General features: G+C 42.5%; 2 protein-coding genes across 2 annotated transcripts in view; one reads left to right on the top strand and one right to left on the bottom strand.

The window, feature by feature from the left end:
• Window positions 1–8252, top strand: part of LOC109472612 (serine racemase-like) — a 10164-nt gene extending 1912 nt beyond the window's left edge. The window contains exons 2-6 of the mRNA XM_019772414.1: window positions 6113–6340; window positions 6655–6774; window positions 6875–6949; window positions 7395–7604; window positions 7981–8252. Of these exons, the coding sequence (XP_019627973.1) occupies window positions 6113–6340; window positions 6655–6774; window positions 6875–6949; window positions 7395–7604; window positions 7981–8175 (828 nt within the window). The 3' untranslated portion in view covers window positions 8176–8252. The remainder of the gene's footprint in view (window positions 1–6112; window positions 6341–6654; window positions 6775–6874; window positions 6950–7394; window positions 7605–7980) is intronic.
• A 251-nt stretch (window positions 8253–8503) lies between these two features.
• Window positions 8504–16020, bottom strand: LOC109472611 (lysine-rich arabinogalactan protein 19-like). The gene is made up of 4 exons (XM_019772413.1): window positions 15560–16020; window positions 11309–11377; window positions 9957–10907; window positions 8504–9483 (listed from the first exon to the last, which is right to left on the bottom strand). The coding sequence occupies exons 2-4, from the start codon at window positions 11354–11356 to the stop codon at window positions 9310–9312; spliced, it is 1173 nt and encodes a 390-aa protein (XP_019627972.1). The 5' UTR covers window positions 11357–11377; window positions 15560–16020; the 3' UTR covers window positions 8504–9309.
• Window positions 16021–21282: the final 5262 nt, after the last annotated feature.

Raw genomic sequence — 21282 nt, 5'->3', positions numbered from 1 at the left:
CCTTGCCACCGTATGATCTGCTTGGAGATTATCATTTCCCCACTTTTCCGAATTCCAACTACGATGTGTATCCCCGTAGGAAGGCCTGGTGGAGGCTAGGTACTACGACGTTTGACTGAGTCAGAACTCCTCTGAGATTACAGAGTGTAACCATTCCCGTAACCTGGCAACCGGCGGGTTCAATGGTGCTTCCTCGGCTCACTGTAAACACTCCAGCCGCCTGGCGATTATCCTGCCACGGCGGGGTTTTGTTTTGCATGGGAAAACGCAGGGGAGGGTCTGAATGGGGAGTATACGCAGTGATAGAAAACCGGTGTATGATAAGAAAAGTCACAATTTTACCCTGCAGCAACCTCTCTTTTTCCGAAAGCGTTCGGGCAAGTAGACATTGCTATTGGCAAACTATGTTATTTTACTCGTAATATATATGATAGAAGGCATTTTATTCCCGTAATTTCTAGAAAGGTTTTCGAATTTCGTGTCATTCATGGCTTTATGCAATTTACAGGGTAGGTGTAGCTGGAAAACCTATCTTAAAGCGTTGTCGGAACCCCCATACATACCCTCTTATGGTCGCTATTACGATGTTACCCTTCTTAGGCCCCCAGACGAGGGTGAAAGTTCTGCGGAACTGTAACATGAGTAGGTATTCTCCTTAAGACAAGTTTTCTTACGGAGTCCCTTTAAAGGGCATCTTGGCTATGCCATATAGGACAGGAGACAACGAATCTGGGCCTGATCCAAGCCCCTTAGAACCTCCAAATAAAGATCTCAGAGTCTTGCGTCACTATATTCGAGACACACTCTGAGTTGCATTCTTGCTTCTAGTTGTGACTACAGGGATATTCTATGAAATACAAACAGGAACGACGATCTAGGATTTTGAGTTACATCCTTTGCTAGGAGACTGATTTGCGTTCTAATCTTATTTTGGAGGGCAGTAATGTTTGTTTTTTTTCAAATCAAGAGTATATTTTTTCTAATATGTCTGGCATATTAAAATAGTGGAGCTTCATTTCTTGTTTACAGGGAGCGTAGTTTGGGAGCGAGTTAATCTACTTGAATGGTAAATAACATTAGACAACACAATTACTTCCTTACTACTGTAGGTCCCAACACAACACAGTCATGTTTTGTTACGTATAAATTTAATCTTTAACCTTTGTGGCCCCTTTCTCTTTTTTCGCGGCAATCTGTGAGCTGATTGGTCAATCTTAATTCGAGCGAATTCCACGACAGGGTAGGGACCTTGTGGGTTTCATGTTAATTGTTTGCCTTTGGGCGAAGCACGCTTTAGATAGATAAACAACACGACAGGTCATTGACACGGACCAAGGAGGATCTATAAACTTGCGCAGGTGTTTTGGCAGCAGAAAGAAGGCAGAGAAACAACTGATAAATACTACTACATACCTTTGGGGGCGTAAAAATAGTAAACGTTATCCAAATGCGGTTAGAAAATTGTCGCCGCGATTAGAATTGCCCGGGGCTTTTTTCCTTTCTTTTTTCTTTTTTTTTTAGTTTCTCGATGTTACCCATTTTTGGCGTCTCTGTAGGATTTAAGTTTCTTGTGTCGTCCAGTGGTTAGTGACCCTGTCTCTGGATCCTGAAATTTGAAGTTCGAATCCCAGCTGTTGTCGTTCAACCGGTATGCACGCTACTGGAAAGTGTCCCAGTTCTTACGTAGCTAAAACTTGCTAAAACTGAATCGACATCACTTTCCTTTCCAAGTTATGTTCCAAACTCATGTTCCAAGTCCTGCGATATGATAAATATTGATCTAAAGACCTATGTTTAAATGGTGTAAATCCACGGAAATTTTGAAACTTACACACCCATTTTGACCTTTGTCTTTGAATCTAATTTGCTGGTATGTTGTTTACCTTGGGCATAGGTGCGGGGCCAGCAGTACGGGTCGGTACGTGTACGTGCAGGCATGCAGGTCATGGTTTGTAACCGCTGTTTTACATGCAAGGAAACGGCGAAAGTACTTAGTCTCTCTAGCAGGCTTTTGGGTGACGTTTTATACATCTAAAACTCTACATAGTAAACCAGTAAAGCACTGTTTCCAGTATCCAGGTTATGTATGGGCTGGGGTGGTTTGTGTATTGTGCTTTATGGATGGCGCATAAAATATCACCGCAAGTTTATAGAAGAAAGTCCCAATTATTAAAAAAATTGCGTTAAACGAATGGATAATAAGAACAAATATCACTTTGAAAACAAAATCATAGTTACAAAGAGTTGAAAGGAGATCAAGTCAGATATGTATGTGCTAGTGTGATGTTGACTTTTACTCGATCTACATGAACGATATTACATGCATACGGGTTGCTGATATACGTAGCAAGTAAACCAACTTTAGCCCCTGTGACACATTCACTAATCTGAGGCCATTGACCTCCCGGACAAAGGCCGAACGCCCCCCGACCCTCTCCAAACCATGGTCCGGGGGCGTTCGGCCTTTGTCCGGGAGGTCAATGGCCTCAGATTAGTGAATGTGTCACAGGGGCTAAGGCCACACCAAGTAAATTTTATGGATGATGTCCGCGCGCGCATTGATTTTGGCCTGTTCCTAGAAAAAAACAACAAGAAATTCCGCTTCCTGTAACTATGATCAAAGAGTCACGACAGTGCCGCAAATCGTCAGATCGTGAAACCCGTAACGCCGAAAGCCTGTGCCTGGTAAAAAAAACTTGAAAACAAAAATGAAAAAAAAAAATGGCACTGAAAAAAATCCTGTCAATAGTTCCAAAACAGTGCCGTTTTTTGGAACTATTAACAGACAGGTCCTGTCAGCAGTGCAATATTTCTTATCTAGGCATCTTGTTTTTTAGGGCCCTTCTTGTTTTTTTTTTCGCCCTCTCGCATTAGATTTAGGGTATCCAAAGGACGTCATCCATAGAATTTACTTGGTGTGGCCTAAAGTTGGTTTACTTGCTACCAGAACCCGTATGCATTGGTTGGGAGGTTCGATCACGGTTGGCTGGTATTCGGCTGTAATGCTTAGGTCACATTTCCAAACAGGGGCCCGGCCGGGCTGTTTGTATAAACGAAAAATTAACAATTCATATCAAGAATATACAAAAATAGTGCCCATGATTGTTATTAAGAACTTTTCTGTGTTTTGTTGTCTTTTATATCATATTTTTCGTTTCCAAAAGCTGCCCGGCTGGGAATTGTGACCTCAGCATAAGTCAGCAAAACGCCAGCCAACCATTCGGGAATATAAGTCAACTGTGTTCGGGCGTGTTCAGGGGTCCAATTTGACTCAATTTTAACTTAAATTCGCTCCGATTCGTGTAGAAAAGCAGGCGTGGACTAAATACGATCGGAAGGTTCCGAATGTCAGCCTGGCCGGCTGGTGTTCGGGAATATATGTAGAACTTTATTGCACGATAATTGCACATGACACAATGTATGGCAAGTACAAACAACAATTAAAAAAAAACAATGAAATAAATGTGTTCAATAAGACTAACATATCCTAATTACTCAAACAACAAGGTTTAGCACAAGACTTTGTTAAAGTCTTACAATCGAGTGGGGCTAATTTCGAGTTTCGGTACTTTTTCTAATAACAAATCAATGTTTTGTATATTTACCTAGTATTTTTGCATCGTCATAGGTGGAATGTCGTGAATGCGTGACATGTAGCAGGGGATTTACTGACACTACCCAAACACTGGACAGCTGTTTAAAAACTGTGCACCATATAAAAATGGGCCAGTGAAACGGACATACTTAATAATTCATAAAAATCAATAATTCATGTCAGCAAGATGACCCACATGTCCCTTGTTATTGCCTAATGGTCATCTTTCCTAGTCCACTTTCTGTACACAGTGTATCTATCTATCTATCTATCTATCCATCCATCCATCCATCCATCCATCCATCCATCCATCCATCCATTCATCCATCCATCTATCTATCTATCTATCTGTCTATCTTTTGGTAAGGCAAAGAGCATTGTAATTAGATAAATACTTGGGTATCTTTTTCTTTGATTAATGATCTTTCCAAAAGTCGCTTTTCAAGAGTAGAGTAATATATCATTAAAAGTGGGCCAGCTCCCCTGACAATACTGCATGCCACACCTGGCCTATAATGACCACGGAAGGCGACAATAGAAAGGTATTTTTTAGCAGGCTGTTTTTGTAAGGAAATGTCTGACCGTTTCCAAAATCACATACAGTTGCCTGCGTAACTGCTTTTTTATGCGTATCTTATTGCATGTACCTTTACCGATGTGTTACAAGCCGGTTAATTCAACACACTTTTTGTCGTGTTCAACACACTAATGTTATATAACGCAGCAAGGAACTGCCAACAAAGATCTAATGCTGCACTTTTCGATAACAGGACAGCCTGAATTCCGTGCGGCGACACATGCCCGACTATGGCAAGAATGCCATTATTTTTCCCTTTCCCAAGGGCACGCGATCGGTGGCATGGCAGGATTCGAACCCGGGACCTCTTCCGTTCTTACTACCTGTCACACCCAAACAACATTGAAACGCAGGCCCGATCTTATCGTCTGGTTATATATTATAACCTCAATGAGGCCCTGAACTTTTAACCCTTTTCTTTGTGTTTATATCCAGCCCGTCTGAACCTTACCTTTTTGGGACAGAAGTTTTTTTTTGTCCTGATTACCCTGTATGTAACCAATGGCTAAACGGCTATTTTATGATTTCTCTTTTATCTAGATATTTACAGCTCTTATATAGCCCTTTGTTTATACATCCCACAAAACATTGAATGACCTTCATCGATAAGAAGGTGACTCCTCGAACTTTGACCATCTCACCTTGTCGCGAACTCGCTCCATGCATAATGTATGAGCAGTAATCAGATAGGTCAAACATGCTGGCTCCAACAAACAAACAAACAAACAAAGAAATAAACACGGTCCGAGAAACCCAGCTATCCACCTTACCAGACTCAGACTCAACCGCAGTCAGTTAAACTTTCACCTGTTCCAACATCAATGTGTGCTCAGTCCTGCGTGCAAATGTGGTCACTTCAACGAAACAGCTGTACACTACTTCCTACACTGCCCACTGTACACTGACGAACGCATTGACATGTTATCATCTCTAACTAACATTCTGCCATTTGACACAAACAACGTCACCGACAACACTTTATGTTCAACCATTCTCAGGGGTAACCCCTCATTGTCGTTTGTCAACAACTGTAACATATTTGATGTGGTTTTCAACTTTATTTTGCAGACAGGACGTTTTGTTTGATTTAGTTGATTCATTTTGATTTGTACACCAGCCTACTATGTACCCTTGTCATTTCTTCTTCTTATTATTACTTTGTTTTATTGTATCCTTTTATGTGTGAGGAGAGGGCTGAGATAAGTTTTATAACTTTTTGCCTCATCCTCGGAAAATAAATGTGAATAAAATAAAATAAAATAAATAAATAAACAAATAAACAAACAAACGACATGCATGGTACTGCTAAACCAAATGATTGCCCTATTTTTTTTCGATTCACTACTCGAAACAGTAGCTTTGAGTCGTCTGGTCTAAAATTATTGTTACAGATGTTCAAGCACTGCACTCAATGTTCTACTATTCTCCTCAGTACTGTCAGCGCTAGAGCGCCTGTTGCGGAACGTGACAAATCGCAGTTAGATATGACGTATATTTCGTGCTAGCCGCGTTAGAATTGGGGCGAATTTTTATTGTCTATATACATAATAAATCTGTTTGATAAATAGATAGTAGAACATTTCCGTTTTTTTTTGGGGGGGGGGAGGGGGTATTTGCAGCCATAATAGATAAGTATTTTGTTATCATATTTAGTGTTACTACTCTCCAAGCAGAGATTCAGGTTTTGGGTTATTTTTGGCGTGTTTTAGGCTTTTTTTATCGGGGTTTCTTTTTTGCACTAGAATTTTTTGGATGAAAAAAAGTGTAAAGAAGAATCCCCGATTTAAAAAAAAAACTAAAACACGCCAAAATTAACCCAAAACCTGAACCTCTGCTTGGAGAGTAAGTGGTACTGCCTAACTGGTGTATGAGTCTTAGACCTTGTGCAACTTAAGTTTCCCATTTATTTCTCAACTCTTTCCTTCCTTCCATCCTTACAGTTCCGCGGAGCTTACAACGCCATCTCCCGTCTCGTCAGCTCGACCAATCAGAACCCGCCTCCCGTGGTGACGCACAGCAGCGGGAACCACGCATGCGCGCTGGCCCTGGCGGCGCACCAGCTGGACGTTACTGCGCATGTGGTGATGCCGCGCACCGCGCCGCAGTGTAAGAAGGAGACAGTAAGGGGGTATGGCGGGAAAGTTATCGAATGTACGCCGACGGAACAGGTAACTTTCTTCCACTTTAGGCCACACCAATTTAATTAGTTTTCTTAGATTCGCCTCTTCATTTTTTTCTGATTTGCAAAAGAAAAAAAAATCTGATTCTGATTCAACTAACAAATGCTCATATTTTGCCCCCAACAGTTCAGGCAAGTCCTTTTCTTCCTATTTGTTACAGTTTTTCCAGGGTGAACGTTGGATACGGGCGGCCAATGAATACTGGCGGCAAACATAAAGCCCCCTTTAATACCCCACCGAATCTATACTTGGAGATTACAAACATCTTGTATACATCATATAGCTTAAATTTTCCGGTACAGGCTCGAGTAGAGACCATGGAGCGTATTTCTGCACAGGAAGGAGCTGTGTACATCTCCTCCAGCCAACATCCTGACGTCATCGCCGGGCAAGGCACCATGGGATTGGAGCTCCTCCGACAGGTGAGCGTGCGTTAATAATAATAGTCCAGGAACAATAGGCTAGAAAATGATGAAACTATTCATGGAGTTCCTTAGGCTTATAAAACGTTTTCCCGTACAGGTCCCGGACCTGGATGCGGTGATCACGCCTGTAGGAGGAGGGGGGATGTTGGCGGGCGTGTCTCTGGTTATGAAGGTAACGTCACACGCAGAAAGATCATAATAGACGCAAGCATGCGAAAGAAAACAAACTGACGGTAATCTTGCATTACGTTATCATCATGTAGCAATCATTTGGATCGTATGAATTAACAAGCAAAGAAACATGACCAGTGTTCAGATAAAGAATGTTCACGTATGAGAAACTTTATTTGGTAAATTGTAGTTACACTCAATATGATGCTACGCAAGGTGCATGTACGTAAAACTAAAATGTACACGTATTCTACGCGAATTAATTTGGCAACGGAGATTTTATTTTCGCCTATGCATTTTACCACTGACATCAAGCCAGCACACTCCAAGCCAACACACACACACACATATGCACGAACACAAACGTATACATACCAAAACCAACATCTCTCGCACATGGATGTATAGATATCAACCTAACGTTTGGCAACGTTTGTTTGTTCCAGTCTTTAAACCCTCACGTGCGGGTGTATGGAGCGGAGCCTGAGCTCGCAAACGACGCCGCCACGTCATTGGCGCAGGGGGAGAGATGTCCCCTGTCATATTACCCAGAAACCATTGCGGACGGGCTGAGGATAAACATGGGGCCGGTGGCGTGGCCGTACATCCGGGACAATGTGGACGACATCATCTGCGTCACCGAGGAGGAAATAAAGGTGACAAACGGTTTAAATTTAGAATTATTGACTCAACCCAAGGTGTATCTGGTGTCATAAGGCGCGGTCACGGTTCGCTGCGCTCACTCGGTGCTTCAATCGGTGGTTATGACGAGGTCTTATGACACCATAAACAGCGATTAGTAGGTGGGTCTTACCCAATGTGAAATGGGGATTTCTGATTGGTCGACATCTTCTCGTTAGATGGAAATAAAGAAAAGAAAAAAAATATAATGAAATATGTTTTTTAATATACTACAAGTCATCGATCGTTTCAAATGGCAGCGACTGTTAACGAGACGGAAACACGCATCGCCGATTTAACCAATTCCGAGTCTTTGCCCTGACATATACATTCACTGTTTTCACATCCCAGAACGCCATGACACTGATCTGGCAGAGGATGAAGCTGGTGGTGGAGCCGTCGGGCGTGGTGGGCGTGGCCGCGGCTTTGAGTGACAGCTTCAAAGCACGAGAGGAGGCAGCCAAGAACGTCGCCGTCATCCTTTCTGGCGGGAATCTGGACTTACTGAAACTTCCCGATCTACTGTCCATGTCAGAACATGTCTAACTGTTACAGGATCTGTAACAAGGGGAAGAACGATGTGCACTAGTCTAGTAATACTATTACATGTAATAATCATCTCTGAAAAAAATTGGCAATGACAACCTTGACAGCCTCATCATGAATTAGAAATAGACTCCAAGCAGACGAAAGTTAGTCTGCACCCATTGCAAGCTCCTAAAGGTGTGCGTACCACGCGTATGCAACGTCGTCACGGTTTTTTGTGTGCAATGATGGTCACGCTTTTATGTGTATTTATATAATCAAGTGCCTATATAGCACAGAAATCCCCGTCAAGGACAATGGTCGTCACTATTTTCTGTGTGCAATTGAACTCCGCTTGTGCCCTGTGGATGCCGGTGGTAGTGCTTTCGTTATGAAGTAACGATGGTGCAAATAATGGTGCAAATGATATTCATATTAGATACGTGATTGTAAGAAAGGAATATGGTAAGAAAGGAAAGGAACTGGCCCCATGTTTATTCTCAGCAAACGCGAATAAAGGATGTCTTTGTGCCTTCTTGCCCTCAAAGGGCGAAATACAGTGCGTTGAAACATGACGTAACAGATACAGTAATATATAGTTATATAGAATGCAAATTTGACTATGCAAAGCTAAAAATGTGAATATTTGATGCACTTTAAATTTTAGAGAATATCACAATTGTATGCTTATTGTATTTTTTTCTTTCATTACAATGCAAGGATTCCTATATATGTAAAATAACTTAACAAATATGTTACCTACAGTTACTATTGCAAAAGCAATCAATAAAGTACAGAAAACCTCAAAAAGCAGTTTCCGACAAAGTAAATGATAATTCACCACATCACACCACTCCAATCTATTTCAATGAGAACGGTTTAAAATTTAAGTGCCGTGATAATAAAATATCTTACAGTACATCTTGGATATAGTTGCAAGCTATAACTTCTATTTTACGTATATCCTTGACAGCCCTATTTCTATCACACGTGTTGGCATTTTAGCAGTGAATATCTGAATGTCTTCTTTTAAGAAACTTTAACTAAAGTGTCCAGAGAATTGAGTGTACTTTGGTTTATTTCCCCATGAATTTTGAAAGTTTAGTGTCAGAATGTTTGACAACACTCCCATGTTTATACACCAGTACTGATGCCTCATGGCTGTTTGTTTCTGACGCCATGTTGAACACGTGACACGTCGTTCCCAGGGTGAGCAGGCGGGCCGTAACACAGTCCCAGGATAGAGTTGTCCTCGTCCTCGGCGGGTTGGGCTCCAACACACACGGCACCCGGGTAGCCGCACTCGTGGTTCGCAAAACAACATTTTTGCTGAAAGAAAAAGAAAGATAAGCAGGACTTTACACACGTCATATCCATTATAAGAATATGATTGCATGGGCTACTTGGCTACTAGTATTGTAGAAACCCATCAACCCACCCAAGTGTCCCATCAAATTATAAAACACCAGCGCAAATATTTACCTTCGAAATAATTTAATTCTTGACTATGACTTGGTTTCTTTATCTTGAGAAGACGAGCACAACCAATAGTTCTTGATAAGTAATTTAAGAGTGTAAGCATAGTAACTGACTTTTTCCCCAATTTTTCAAACGCGGTGGGTTGTTACATTGACATTTTTGTAGTCTCTCAATCTCTTAACTTTCTGCACCTTAGATACAGCTCATGTTTGTTTTGAAAATCAGCCAACCAATCAATTTATCAATGGATTAAATCATAGTTTTTTTTTATTCCAACATGTAATCACCAGACGTGGTGACGACACACTCAAGTTTTTTCTTACCTTGCAATACCCCTCCTGGACGCCAGGTGCCATCATACAGAACTCCCAGTTCAGACATTTCCCGTTGGCCTCTCCGAACGTGTTCCCGCCGCACCACCTGGGCTGGAGGGTCGGCAGGTTCTCCGGGGTCCAGACCTGGCGAACTCCCGGTGCCACGGGCGTGCGCGGCGGGCCCCGGATCCCCACAAGGCTGTTGTGTGTCCGCCGGACGCCCATCGCTCTCCCTAAGGGAGGGCCTACTGTAGTAGCCCCTGGTTTCGGCTTGGGGCGAGGCATTCCGGGAGGAAATGTCGCCACTGCTATCGGCAGGCGGACTGGAGGAACAGGCGTGCTGGACAGGTCGTCTGGAACTGCGAACTCGTCTGGATTTTGAGGTTTTAGGAGTGTCTTGTTCTTTGCGTCATCATCATTCGTGGCCAGCGGCGCAGACAAAATGTTTTCTAGTATTTGCTTGATATTTTCTGAGCTCTTGTCACTCTCGGCCTTCGTAGATTCTGAGGATTTTGCGTCTCGCTTTGCCCTCATGGGGTGTCCGGGTGGGTACTTGCGGGGGTAGGTTGGATAAGGGACGGGCAGGCGGGCAGGGGGGCGCACGGGGTTGAGGTACGGGTTCGGGGCAGGCGCCGGGGGTAGCACAACGGTATACGGCCTAGCGCCACCTAGCGGCTGTACTGCAGCGTTTGGTGGCACTGCACCTACAGGGTACTGGTATTTCGGCACTAAATCACGAACGCGAGGTTTTCTTGGGTTGTACGGTCCAGGTCCTGGGCGTGATACAACACTAACGGGTACGGCTACCGAGGGACGTCCAACGACCGGCTTGGGTTTACCTCCTCCCTGTGATACCACAGCGCCGCCTTGCGGGGAGGACAGGTTCCGCACACGGGGTTTTCTGGCGGTCTGTTTGACGTCTTGTTCGCCGCCAAGTTCAGGACTTGCTCCCGTCACAGTCTGAAACAAGAAATTAGAGATTTCAAACTTACAGGAACGACAACATAAATTGCATCATAATAGGTCAGCAGTGTTCGGGTTCATTGAACTCAAATCCGATGTGATACGTATATAGAGGTAGGCGTGGCCTTAATCTGAATGCTCCGAAATTTTAGCCAACCTTGGTTGGTTCATTGTCGAAGATTAAGGTTCTGTCAATATATATGAAAACTTATTTTATTGTTGTTACTCTCTCTTTATGTAGTTTGCCATACATTGTACCATGTGCAATTGTCGTGCAATAAAGTTCTTCTATTAAAATTTGTGACAGGAGCTTTATACAAGAAAATGTAAACGTATTATAGATTTTGGTACATTTAGAATTAAAGAATAGGTCAATATACTAGTATTTCTGTACGTACATGTTGAAGGACAGCCAACAGGAGAATCCCTGCTACGTACCGGCTCATCTTTATTCTGGTGTAGAAACTCTGAGGAAAGAAGGAACAAACCATTCGTTTAATAGAATATACCGATAATGCTATACAGTATGTATACATGCTGTTCCTTTATATTTAAGCCAGTTGTTATGTGCAATGAAGGTCTTCATTTTTACCATTTTTTACATTCATTTTTACAGGAGATCTATCTACTAGTAGCTCTTGTAAGGGACAGAGTATCTCACAAGTTGAGACAAGGTTTAATAGTTAAACCTGGAGGTTATTAAGACAATTGTACAAGGAGGGACTCAAGCCTCGCCTAGCGAACTCTGGCATGTCTACGATATCAAACCCATACGGATGGAGTTAAGCGTGTTAAGAGGGACGCCTCGGACTTAAATTAAGACTTGATAAGACGATTTCCAAAACGACTGAAGCGTGATCGAACTGCTCTTTGAGGAAAAGGGCAGACGTCCCCTTTGCGTTACGTAGTAAGGCCATGTTTATTTGATTATATGGATGGCATCCACGTATGCAGGAATGTTCGTCTGTTTACAAAAAAAAAAAAAAAAGAAAAAACAGGCTTTCCACCATATACTGTGCTGTAAATCATACCAACCTGCTGCAAAATGAGCAAATATAGGCCGTAAATTGCAAACAAAATCATGGAGACCGATACAATGCCAAAATCAATTCTAAAGGATGTGAAAGAATGAAATCGAAGAATCTATTATTCGCCATAGCACACTGTGTGTTTACATAGTTGAACCTTCATGACCACGTAGATTTTATAACGAAGGCAACTTTCTATTCGCACGCTCCCGTCAGTTTTAGAATTTCCAGAAGATCTCATCCATATCATCAAATTATCATGGCCTAAACGATGGGAACGTTACCTCATTTACAAACTGGGGCCCGGCCCAATTTGTATCAAGAATATACGCAAATACTGCCCATTATTAATATTTTTTTCAACTTTTTTTGTGCTTTGCTGTCTTTTATATCATATTTTTCGTTGCATACGTCCGGGTTGGGAATGTGACCTCAGCATATCACACTGAAAATTTCCCTTTTTTCTTGAACATTTTGGTACAGTTTGGCTTTTGGTCTGGAATAAACATGCAAGGTCTAAACAAGGAGCTTCAACTCCTTGTGTGTGTGTAGAAGCTCCTTGGTCTAAACGTTCCTACTTTGATCAAGTTTTGTTTGTTGATCTTTATTTCACCAGTTTAGTGGACGTAACGAGAGATCTGAGTGGTTCGGCCTGCCATGGCCATGAGGCCAAATGAGGTCAAACATGAGGGAATGGGGTCAAAAGTAGGGTTTGTTCACTGTTGTCGGAGTTCGAGCTGGTCAACCCCCTGTTTTCTCTACATATTGAGGAGATATAGCCTTGTGACTTTCTGGTGCAGAAGATGTTTTTAGATTAAAATGTGGGAAAGTACCTTTATGAGTCCTTGTTTCAGTGTATTTAACTATAGACTTTAGGGTTAAAACTTATTATGGCGGTTTTTGCCCTAAATACTAGAAGAGGGTCGTGCTAGAAACCTAAACATCACCGCGCCGTTTCCTCCGCGATTGGTGTTGCTATGGCAACGGCATGCCTGTTGCGACGGGTGACGCAGCTGTTTGTGTCACGTGACCGTGTAACGTTTCATCATACAGTTTTGATTTCAATGACATGCATGACCTTTTGAGACGGGGGGGTGGGTGTTGAAAGCTCCTGTCACTTATACCTGAATATGGCCTCCCGAACACTGCCGAACTCCCTACAACCATGGTTAGGAGTAGGTCGGGAGTAAGGTCGGCTGGTGTTCGGCCAGGTCAACAACTGTTCGGCTAACCATGCTTCAATTGTAGATATCGATACAATAAAGTCAATGTTTAAAACATTCGGATGTAAGCGGAATAGTCGGGGATGGTTGGCTGGTGGTTGGTTGGTGTTCGGAAGTAGGTAGGGGCGTGATTGGCAGTGAAATTTGACTCGAATTCAACTCAAATTCGATTCGTCTCGAAAGATATGGGTGGCCTAAATCCTGTCAGACTGCACCCAAACTTCAGCCAACCTAGGTCGGCTGGTGGTCGGGGAAAGGTTCTGAATGTGTGACAGGCACTAAAGTGACGAACTCAAATACGATATTATATAGCGTTTCATACATAGGGTGATTCTTTTTGAATAACAACACTTTACTCTTTATCTTCGAATAATAATAAATCCTAACTATCATTCTACATTCTGTGATCCATCAAATCCTTTGTCCCACTTTTTGTTCAGTTTGCATTCAAACTCAAATACAACACATTATAACGATTCATATGTAGGGTCTTTTTTTAATAACAGCGATTTAATCGTTGTTAATGAACAATACCATGTTACGAATATCCCTTCTCCTTCTTTGATTCACGAAATCCATTGTCTTCTTGTTTGTCCCACTTTTTTCACTTTCTCCTCAATGCATACATACCAGATGGTGACCTTTCCTTAGATCCTACCCTAATCTATTCACAATGAGTCCCTATTTTCATAGCGCGGACAAAAGGCTCAGGCCGTCATATGGAGTAACCTGAAATCCAGACTGTTGCCAGGGCCTACACAGGTCAGCTCAGCTGTTGGGCACAGACAAGGTCTAACATATATACCCCAAGGAAAATTTGCCTCAGATTGAGAGTGTAGCTGGTAGCTTGAAAACCAGCCTTTAAAAAGTTTAACAATACACCCACTCCTTTTTATACACCCACATCACTTCATATCCTCTCTGTTAAATGCCCTCCCTAGAGTTCTTTGACAGAGTCGGAATAAAGGGGCATTATCTAGTTTGCACCGCTCCAGAACAGATTACAGAATGATAGAGGAGTACGGTATACTGGGTATAGTCTGGATGCCAGACCCTAGCTCGACACAATACTCAGTTCAGCTGGGGTAAGCCTCAATCCCCGATCCCAGAGTTAGCAAAATTGAGGTCTAATAAATGATTTTATCTCTCGACCCGTCTATCTGAGGTAGTGTCTTTGGTAAAACCTTTCGGAGCCGACAAGCTAGCCTGTATTGCATGGTAACTGTCTGGCACCCAGGCTAGTTTCCAGGACCTACACAAGCCACTGGTCCTCGGCTCCAGGGTCAACATGCCCCCAATGAAATTATACTAGCTACAGCTTTAACTGGCTCCCCTTACGCTGGCTAATAATTATGGACCTGGCGTTATATCGGTCTGGCATCCAGGCTAGGACCAGAGTTATTCAATATACAGCTAGCGTGGAGCAGAGCGAGAGACTGGTCTGTCTTCGTCCTGGAAACAGTCTGGCACCCAGACTAGGTACAATTACACACTAAGATCGGTTTGGGATAGTACTGTTGACCACACATAGCTGTATTAGCTTATTTATTCATTTATTCGGCTTATTTATATGTTAAGAAGCCCTCGGACAAACCACAAAATGAGCTTCTTTAATAAAGTATCAACAAGGACATTATACAGAACGGGTATCAAGTATCATTAAATTGCAAGAACACAAGGGTGGTACGTAACGATGAAAAATGTACATGAAGGTTTTGAGCAGGAAAAGGCCAGTCTATATTCATTTATATAGACCAGAAACAGATGTTGCTACGAAATGCCAATCAAGTCTCATCTTCCAAACGTGCTGGTCATTAGAAAAAAGTCGCGAACCAACCTAGTCGTGCGACATCCGTTCGGCATTTATTTCTCGATAGTGTGTGTTGTTTTAGAAAGGTTTTGTTTTCAAACTGATTTGCAATGAAAACCTGCACCATGTCCAGGGGCGGACACGAGAGATAATTTGGTCAGGGGCTTTGGGCTTGGCTTCATCGGGCGCTGTCAGCTTCTATCACCGCCTGGCCAGCTTACCCCGCCCGGTCATTAGGGATGCCTGTCTGAATTCAATTAAACAGCCATTTTGTTAATCCTACCAGGGGGGCTGAGGTAAGATTTCCTCGGGGGTATGAAAGACATTGTGCCGAAGAGCTGGCCTGTGTAGGCCCTGGCAACAATCTGAACTACAGTCCGAGTAAAGAAAATACAGTACACACTCATTCTTTATTTAAGGTTGAGCTCTTAGCTCTTGGCTGTCCCCTGCTTTGTTGTGGTTCTTTTGTAATGCAGCCCTCTTATAGATTTGCTAGTTGTAAAATGGCGCCCCTAAAGCTACCAATAAAACTACCTGTATCTTTACGCCTACAACGTTACTAGTCAAAGTGATCACTCAGTGACTTACCTTGGTGTGACACAAGATGACAGCAGAGACAACTTTAAGAAGACGTTGTCCGGAGTGGTGACGTGGAAGATGGCCCGCACAATTGGGAACAGAAGGACATTCCAGACCAGGGCAGACCTACGAACCCACCGCACCTCTCCAGTAGGTCTGTCTCGTACAACGTCGCTCGTTGAGAAACTCGAAGTGACAATACAGGGTGCCCACTACAACACCAGCGCTAGAACTTTTTCAGGAGGGAGCGATGATTCTTGAGTTACACAGAAAATCAGGTCACGCTACGGGTCTGTTGTTCTGTTGATAGTACTCCCAGGATTAGGGACGGTTCTTCACGGTAGGAAGTACGGAAATGAACCGGCGTCCAATGTCAAGAAGAGGACTGTGTTTTGGCCGGGGAATTGGGACCTCTTGGCTCCCATCTGGTTTGGATAAATGAGGTCGCTGTTGGGAAGCTTGATTGCGACGGGGATTGGATGTACGAAGGCCCAAAGCTGCATTCTTTGCCGCCTACGCGTACTCCTCCGTAGCCTAGACGGAGCCTCTTGGCAGCCTACGGGAACTTTCTTTTTTCCACAGGATGGGGCTCGGAATAAAGAGACTCTAGATGTTTTTACAAAGCCAAGAGGTGTACTCAGTCGACGTTTTGGTGACCGTCTGTCACCTTCCCAGGACAATTCTAGCTGACTTATTGACATTGTACAGCTATGTAACGGAAACAACGGGGTTAGTAATTTCAAGTGTTAAGAGCCAGGAAACCATTAGTTTCACACCACAAGGTACCAGAACACAGTATCAATGGACGACCCCCATGTCTATGCGGGTATAGTAAGTAGTGCTGGCAAAATATTTGAAGACTGGGTAGAACGTCTAATGTTAGCGTTAGCCAAGTATGAAATTTGCAGTGTAGTCTATGATTGAATATGTTTTGTCATTTTTTTTTGTCATTTCGGGTATAAATGCATATGCGCCACATTACGCAACTGGCTTTTGGGGGTGTGAGTCGGCTGCAGTTCATTTGATCTCCGCAAGGCGCCATTTCAAAGAGATCGTCATACACGGATTAGTTTTTTTTGGTTTTTAATATTTTGTAGGTTTGTTTATTTCGATTTCCTACAATGTAAAAGTGAAGGAAAATAGACTGCCTTTACTTTTAGGTTACACACCTTTTAAGGTTGCCCTCCCACAACAACAAAAGAACGCAACAGCATTGATTGTTAATAGAAAATAAAGGTTTTGCATTACCTATAACAGATTACTTTTCCGTATTTTTCTAGTACTCCTTATCATATTTTTACCGCATTTGGGCCCTTACAAATAAAAATCCCTAGTATACAGGACAAAAATTGTATTCTGCTACATGTATACCACAATCTCACCTCCAAACGTACTCAGAATACCACAGAACAGTCGGACGCTAAGAGGTAAAATACAGACATTTTATTAGAACTCTCCAAACGTAACCGTGATCAATAATTTCATGTTCTAGTCGTCCGGTCTGGTGATGCCAATATAAGTCGTATTTCTGCTATCATGCAAGACATGTACAACGTCCTGTGTAATTAATTTCTAAGCCATATTATTTTCTAGCCAGTAGTTCTTTATAACACTCTGTCAGACACAGTAACCGTTGACCATATATGTAGCATTATGATAGACTCATACCAACTAGTAACTTAATTATTTGCCATACATTGTACCCGTGACAATCGTTGTGGAATAAACTTTGACTTTGTCTCATGTCTATTTGTACATCAGATCTATTTTTTTTCATCAGTGATCAGTAAGGTATCTTGACACATCGCTCATGTTTAACATGATCATTTGATGCCGAAGCTACATTTATGTTGTAAGACACAATTCCTGGTCTTTTATATAGAATTTATTTGATATATTATTATATTATATATGTATGTATATAACCTTTCTGTATACATTGTATTCAAGAATAAAAACAGTCGTAAAGATTACATTATTTATTACAAACGTTAACAAAACATCCACATCTGCATTCACGGAAATATTACACATTACATTACTAATTTATTTTATTTACATTTTCACAGAAACTGCATACCTTCAAAATGGCCCCAGCGGACTTCTAAGCTATTCCAGAATGCACCGCGTTACCCCATCGATGTCTATTTTTTGACCAAATAAGTTATGTTACAGACTTTATTTTGGGGGTGATAAAATGCATATTGTTTTGTGTTTTTTGATACGAGGGGGGATCAAAAAGTTCTCGGCCTCACCTAGAAAACGTCATGCCAGAAAAAAATTTCTTACAATATGCTTCAACATAGTTCCCTCTAACTGCAATTCAATTGTTCCAGTGATGTTCCAGGTTTGTTTTCCCCTTGTGGAAGAAGGTTGCATTTGGAGCCCCCAGATAGGGCTCAACTGCACTGATGACGTCATCATTACCATCAAAACGTTGACCACGTAAGTGGAACTTCAGTTTAGGAAATAGGTAGAAGTCCGATTTTCAGAAAATATTCTATGCACCCACTTTGCAGACTGTTTGCTCATTCCCAGGATGTCTGACAAAACATTGTGAACTGAGCCACAACACAGGCCAAAGACTCTGCGACACATCGGACAGTGTCACACCTGTCAGCATTCACTACCATGTGATGGATTGTCCATAGTGCTGATTTGTGGCATCCTGACATATGTTCATCTTTGATGATCTCCTTGCCGCGCTTGTAGCTAGCAACCCAGTTCTTTATAGTTGAGTAAGAAGGGGAATCATCACCAAGTGTCTTGACCATGTCTTCATGGATTTCCTTGGGAGACATCCCTTTTTATCGATACACTTGATCACAGCACACGCTTCTGTTGCGGCCATTTTGTGATTTTGCCCTCACCCGCCCCATTTTCACGGGGAGTCACGTGCTAATTAATGAATATAGAAATTGCATTTTTGTGGGCAGTGATGTAATACATCATAGTATACAGTTATACTATTATTAAAAGAATAGGAGTTTGACATTTATTTTCTAGGTGAGGCCGAGAACTTTTTGATCCCCCCTCGTATCTTACCAACAGTTAGCCTTCTTGGTGTCCTTGAACCTTAAACGGGGACATCTAGGATGCCATCACGGGGAACTATGCATATGGTTTTTTATCACCATTCATTTATGCCGAAAATGGACGATAAAAAACGGCATAATCTACTTATCTTTACAATAAGCGGTGCAATCTACTACTATCTGTTCAATAAAAATTCACATATTCTTGGGTTTCAGTCACGTGACCCGACCTTAGCGACGGGTGTTATCCGCCATTTTGGTGTACCTACAACCCCGCGTAGCCTACGCGCTATATACATGGTTCATTGTTTTGTAGCTGGTTGCGGGTCAAAAAAGTGGTAAACACAGTGTATCTTTTCAATGTGTGCCAAGGTGATTACAAATCAAGGAAAGGACCAGGAAAAACTGACCGAAAAACATCGCAGATTGTGGATTTTTGCGATCAGCCGCGGGGATACGGCCACAGAAATATCCCGAGATTGTGGCGAGTTACTATCGCCACAGACTCTGGGCAAGCTTCACCCGCCTGGGTCCGACACAATGTTGCCTGGGTCCCTACTAAAAAAACCTTGGAAGAAAGAAGTACGGAGATTGGGACGAAAGCAAAGAACAGAAGGAGAGGCGAGGGCCGAAAGGGCGAGAGAACGCATCAAGCGGGCCGAGGAACAGCCGGGTCTGGCGGCTTGACCGGGCGGGCTTCTGACGCCAAAAGCCGCCCGACGCCACACAATGCTGCTGGATATCGCGTACGTGATCTTCCCTACACCGAGGTCAGAAATGTTCCTGTACATGCAGAAATGGCACCCAGGAATTTCCATTAAACATCGACTAAACAAAAGTTTACACGGTGCAAGTGAATTTATTTTGATACTGTAGTACACGTGGCAGTCTGACTCAATTTGAGCCTAAGTGCTAAAACTCCGAGTTCACCCTGACAGCCCAAACTAAAATAACCGATCTTAGCAACTAAAAATTGGGTTAAAATTCGGCTTATCATGATATCCTAATATTCTAATGTGAATGTTCACAAGCTAATTCATGCATAGGTTGTGAGAGGTTACCCAAAAACTTTTTTACGGCAAAACTACAACTAAGGGTACGTAAACAAAATTATGCCCGGAGGCTCCCCTCCCAACGCCGATGATTTACTCCCGCAAACTCGAGGCGGCCAACAAAATTTCTGTCGACAGGGATGACAAGCCGTCATGTGAAATTCTAATGGGGGTTCCAACAGAGACATGCTAGTACTTTTGGTGCTTGAAAAAATATTCATGAACTCCAGTTTGTCAGCGGCGAAACCGAAGGGGCTAGATGAAAGTACACAACAATTTGAACAAACAAAGCCGCCCGCGGGCATGAATAAAAACTGGCATTTTGCATTATTACACACAGAACCCATAATTTTGTAACAGCAACCGATAGTAAAACAAGGATTTACATTACCAAGAAAAGGTGAAACTTAGGCTTACCATAATTTGATTGGGGATAACCCGTCCGCTCCTCTCGAAATTGTTGTTTACGATTCGGCTACGCGAGTCACAAGTTGTCGCGAGAAGGAATCAGACACACGGGTGACCCGCGCACAGAGAACTGTCCAAAACACACTTCCCAGACCCTCCCTCTCTCTCTTAATTCATTTATTGAGAAAAAAATTAGACTAGAGTGACCAACATACGGATCCTGTCCACTGTAGGACTGTGTAGGACTAGTAACGTTAGTCTTTGAAGTTGGTTCACACATACGCTACCACATACGCAAGTTTTGTCGTCCTATATCCTTAGTCATCGTATCCTTTGACTTCCTAATCCTACTCAAAAATGGACAATTTCATTGAAATCCTTGTCATCTGTCAACCATCAAAGACTGCAAAATTATCGTGTGGCTGTTAACTACTTGTATGGCTTCGGGTACCCAATGTCTTGACACTGCATAGCACTACAGCGAGGTACACCAAAAATGGCGGCCGCCTGTATTACGCAAGCCCCGTGACGTCACGTGAAAGCCGAGAATATGGCGAAAATCAAAACACACAGGATGAAAAACTGAAGATAATAGAAATTTGGTACATTCCTTACTTGTAAAATTTATATAGATCTGTTACGTTAATTTTTGTCGTGCCAAAGATTATGTACGTTACAAATATCAAAGTTCTATTATGTAAAAGCTTAAATTACAGAATTCCTCTATTAATAATGCAATTATGTCATTACTTACATAATTTGCATTTAGTTGCATACATCTGTAAACTAGCTGCATAGCCTGGAAATTTATTGTCCCTTTCTGGACTTCTTCACTTCGAAAGATTTCGCCGGAAATTGACTGCATTTCCAGAAACAGCTGCTAGGTGGACCAAAGCAGACCCAGGGCAAAAGATACAAAAAGAAGTTTTGTTTTGAGCTACAAGGCCAGCCAAGAGGAGGCCCACATTTGACATTTACGTAATTTTTTCTAAGACCTACCCACATACCAAATGCCATCACAATCCATAAAGTACTTCTCAAGTTATGTTGACAACGAACATGCTAGAACACACGTACGCGTGCGCGCGCACACACACACACACACACACACACACACACACACACACACACACACACACACAGGTAGAGAGAGAGAGAGAGAGAGAGAGAGAGAGAGAGAGAGAGAGAGAGAGAGAGAGAGAGAGAGAAAGAGACAGAGAGGGACAAGCCAAAAACG

The sequence above is a fragment of the Branchiostoma belcheri genome, unplaced genomic scaffold, assembly GCF_001625305.1.
Source record: "Branchiostoma belcheri isolate BF01 breed outbred unplaced genomic scaffold, Haploidv18h27 scaffold28, whole genome shotgun sequence".
Lineage (NCBI taxonomy): Eukaryota > Metazoa > Chordata > Leptocardii > Amphioxiformes > Branchiostomatidae > Branchiostoma > Branchiostoma belcheri.
The sequence above is the reverse complement of the archived record's forward strand: the minus strand, read 5'-3'. Positions and strand labels throughout refer to the sequence as shown.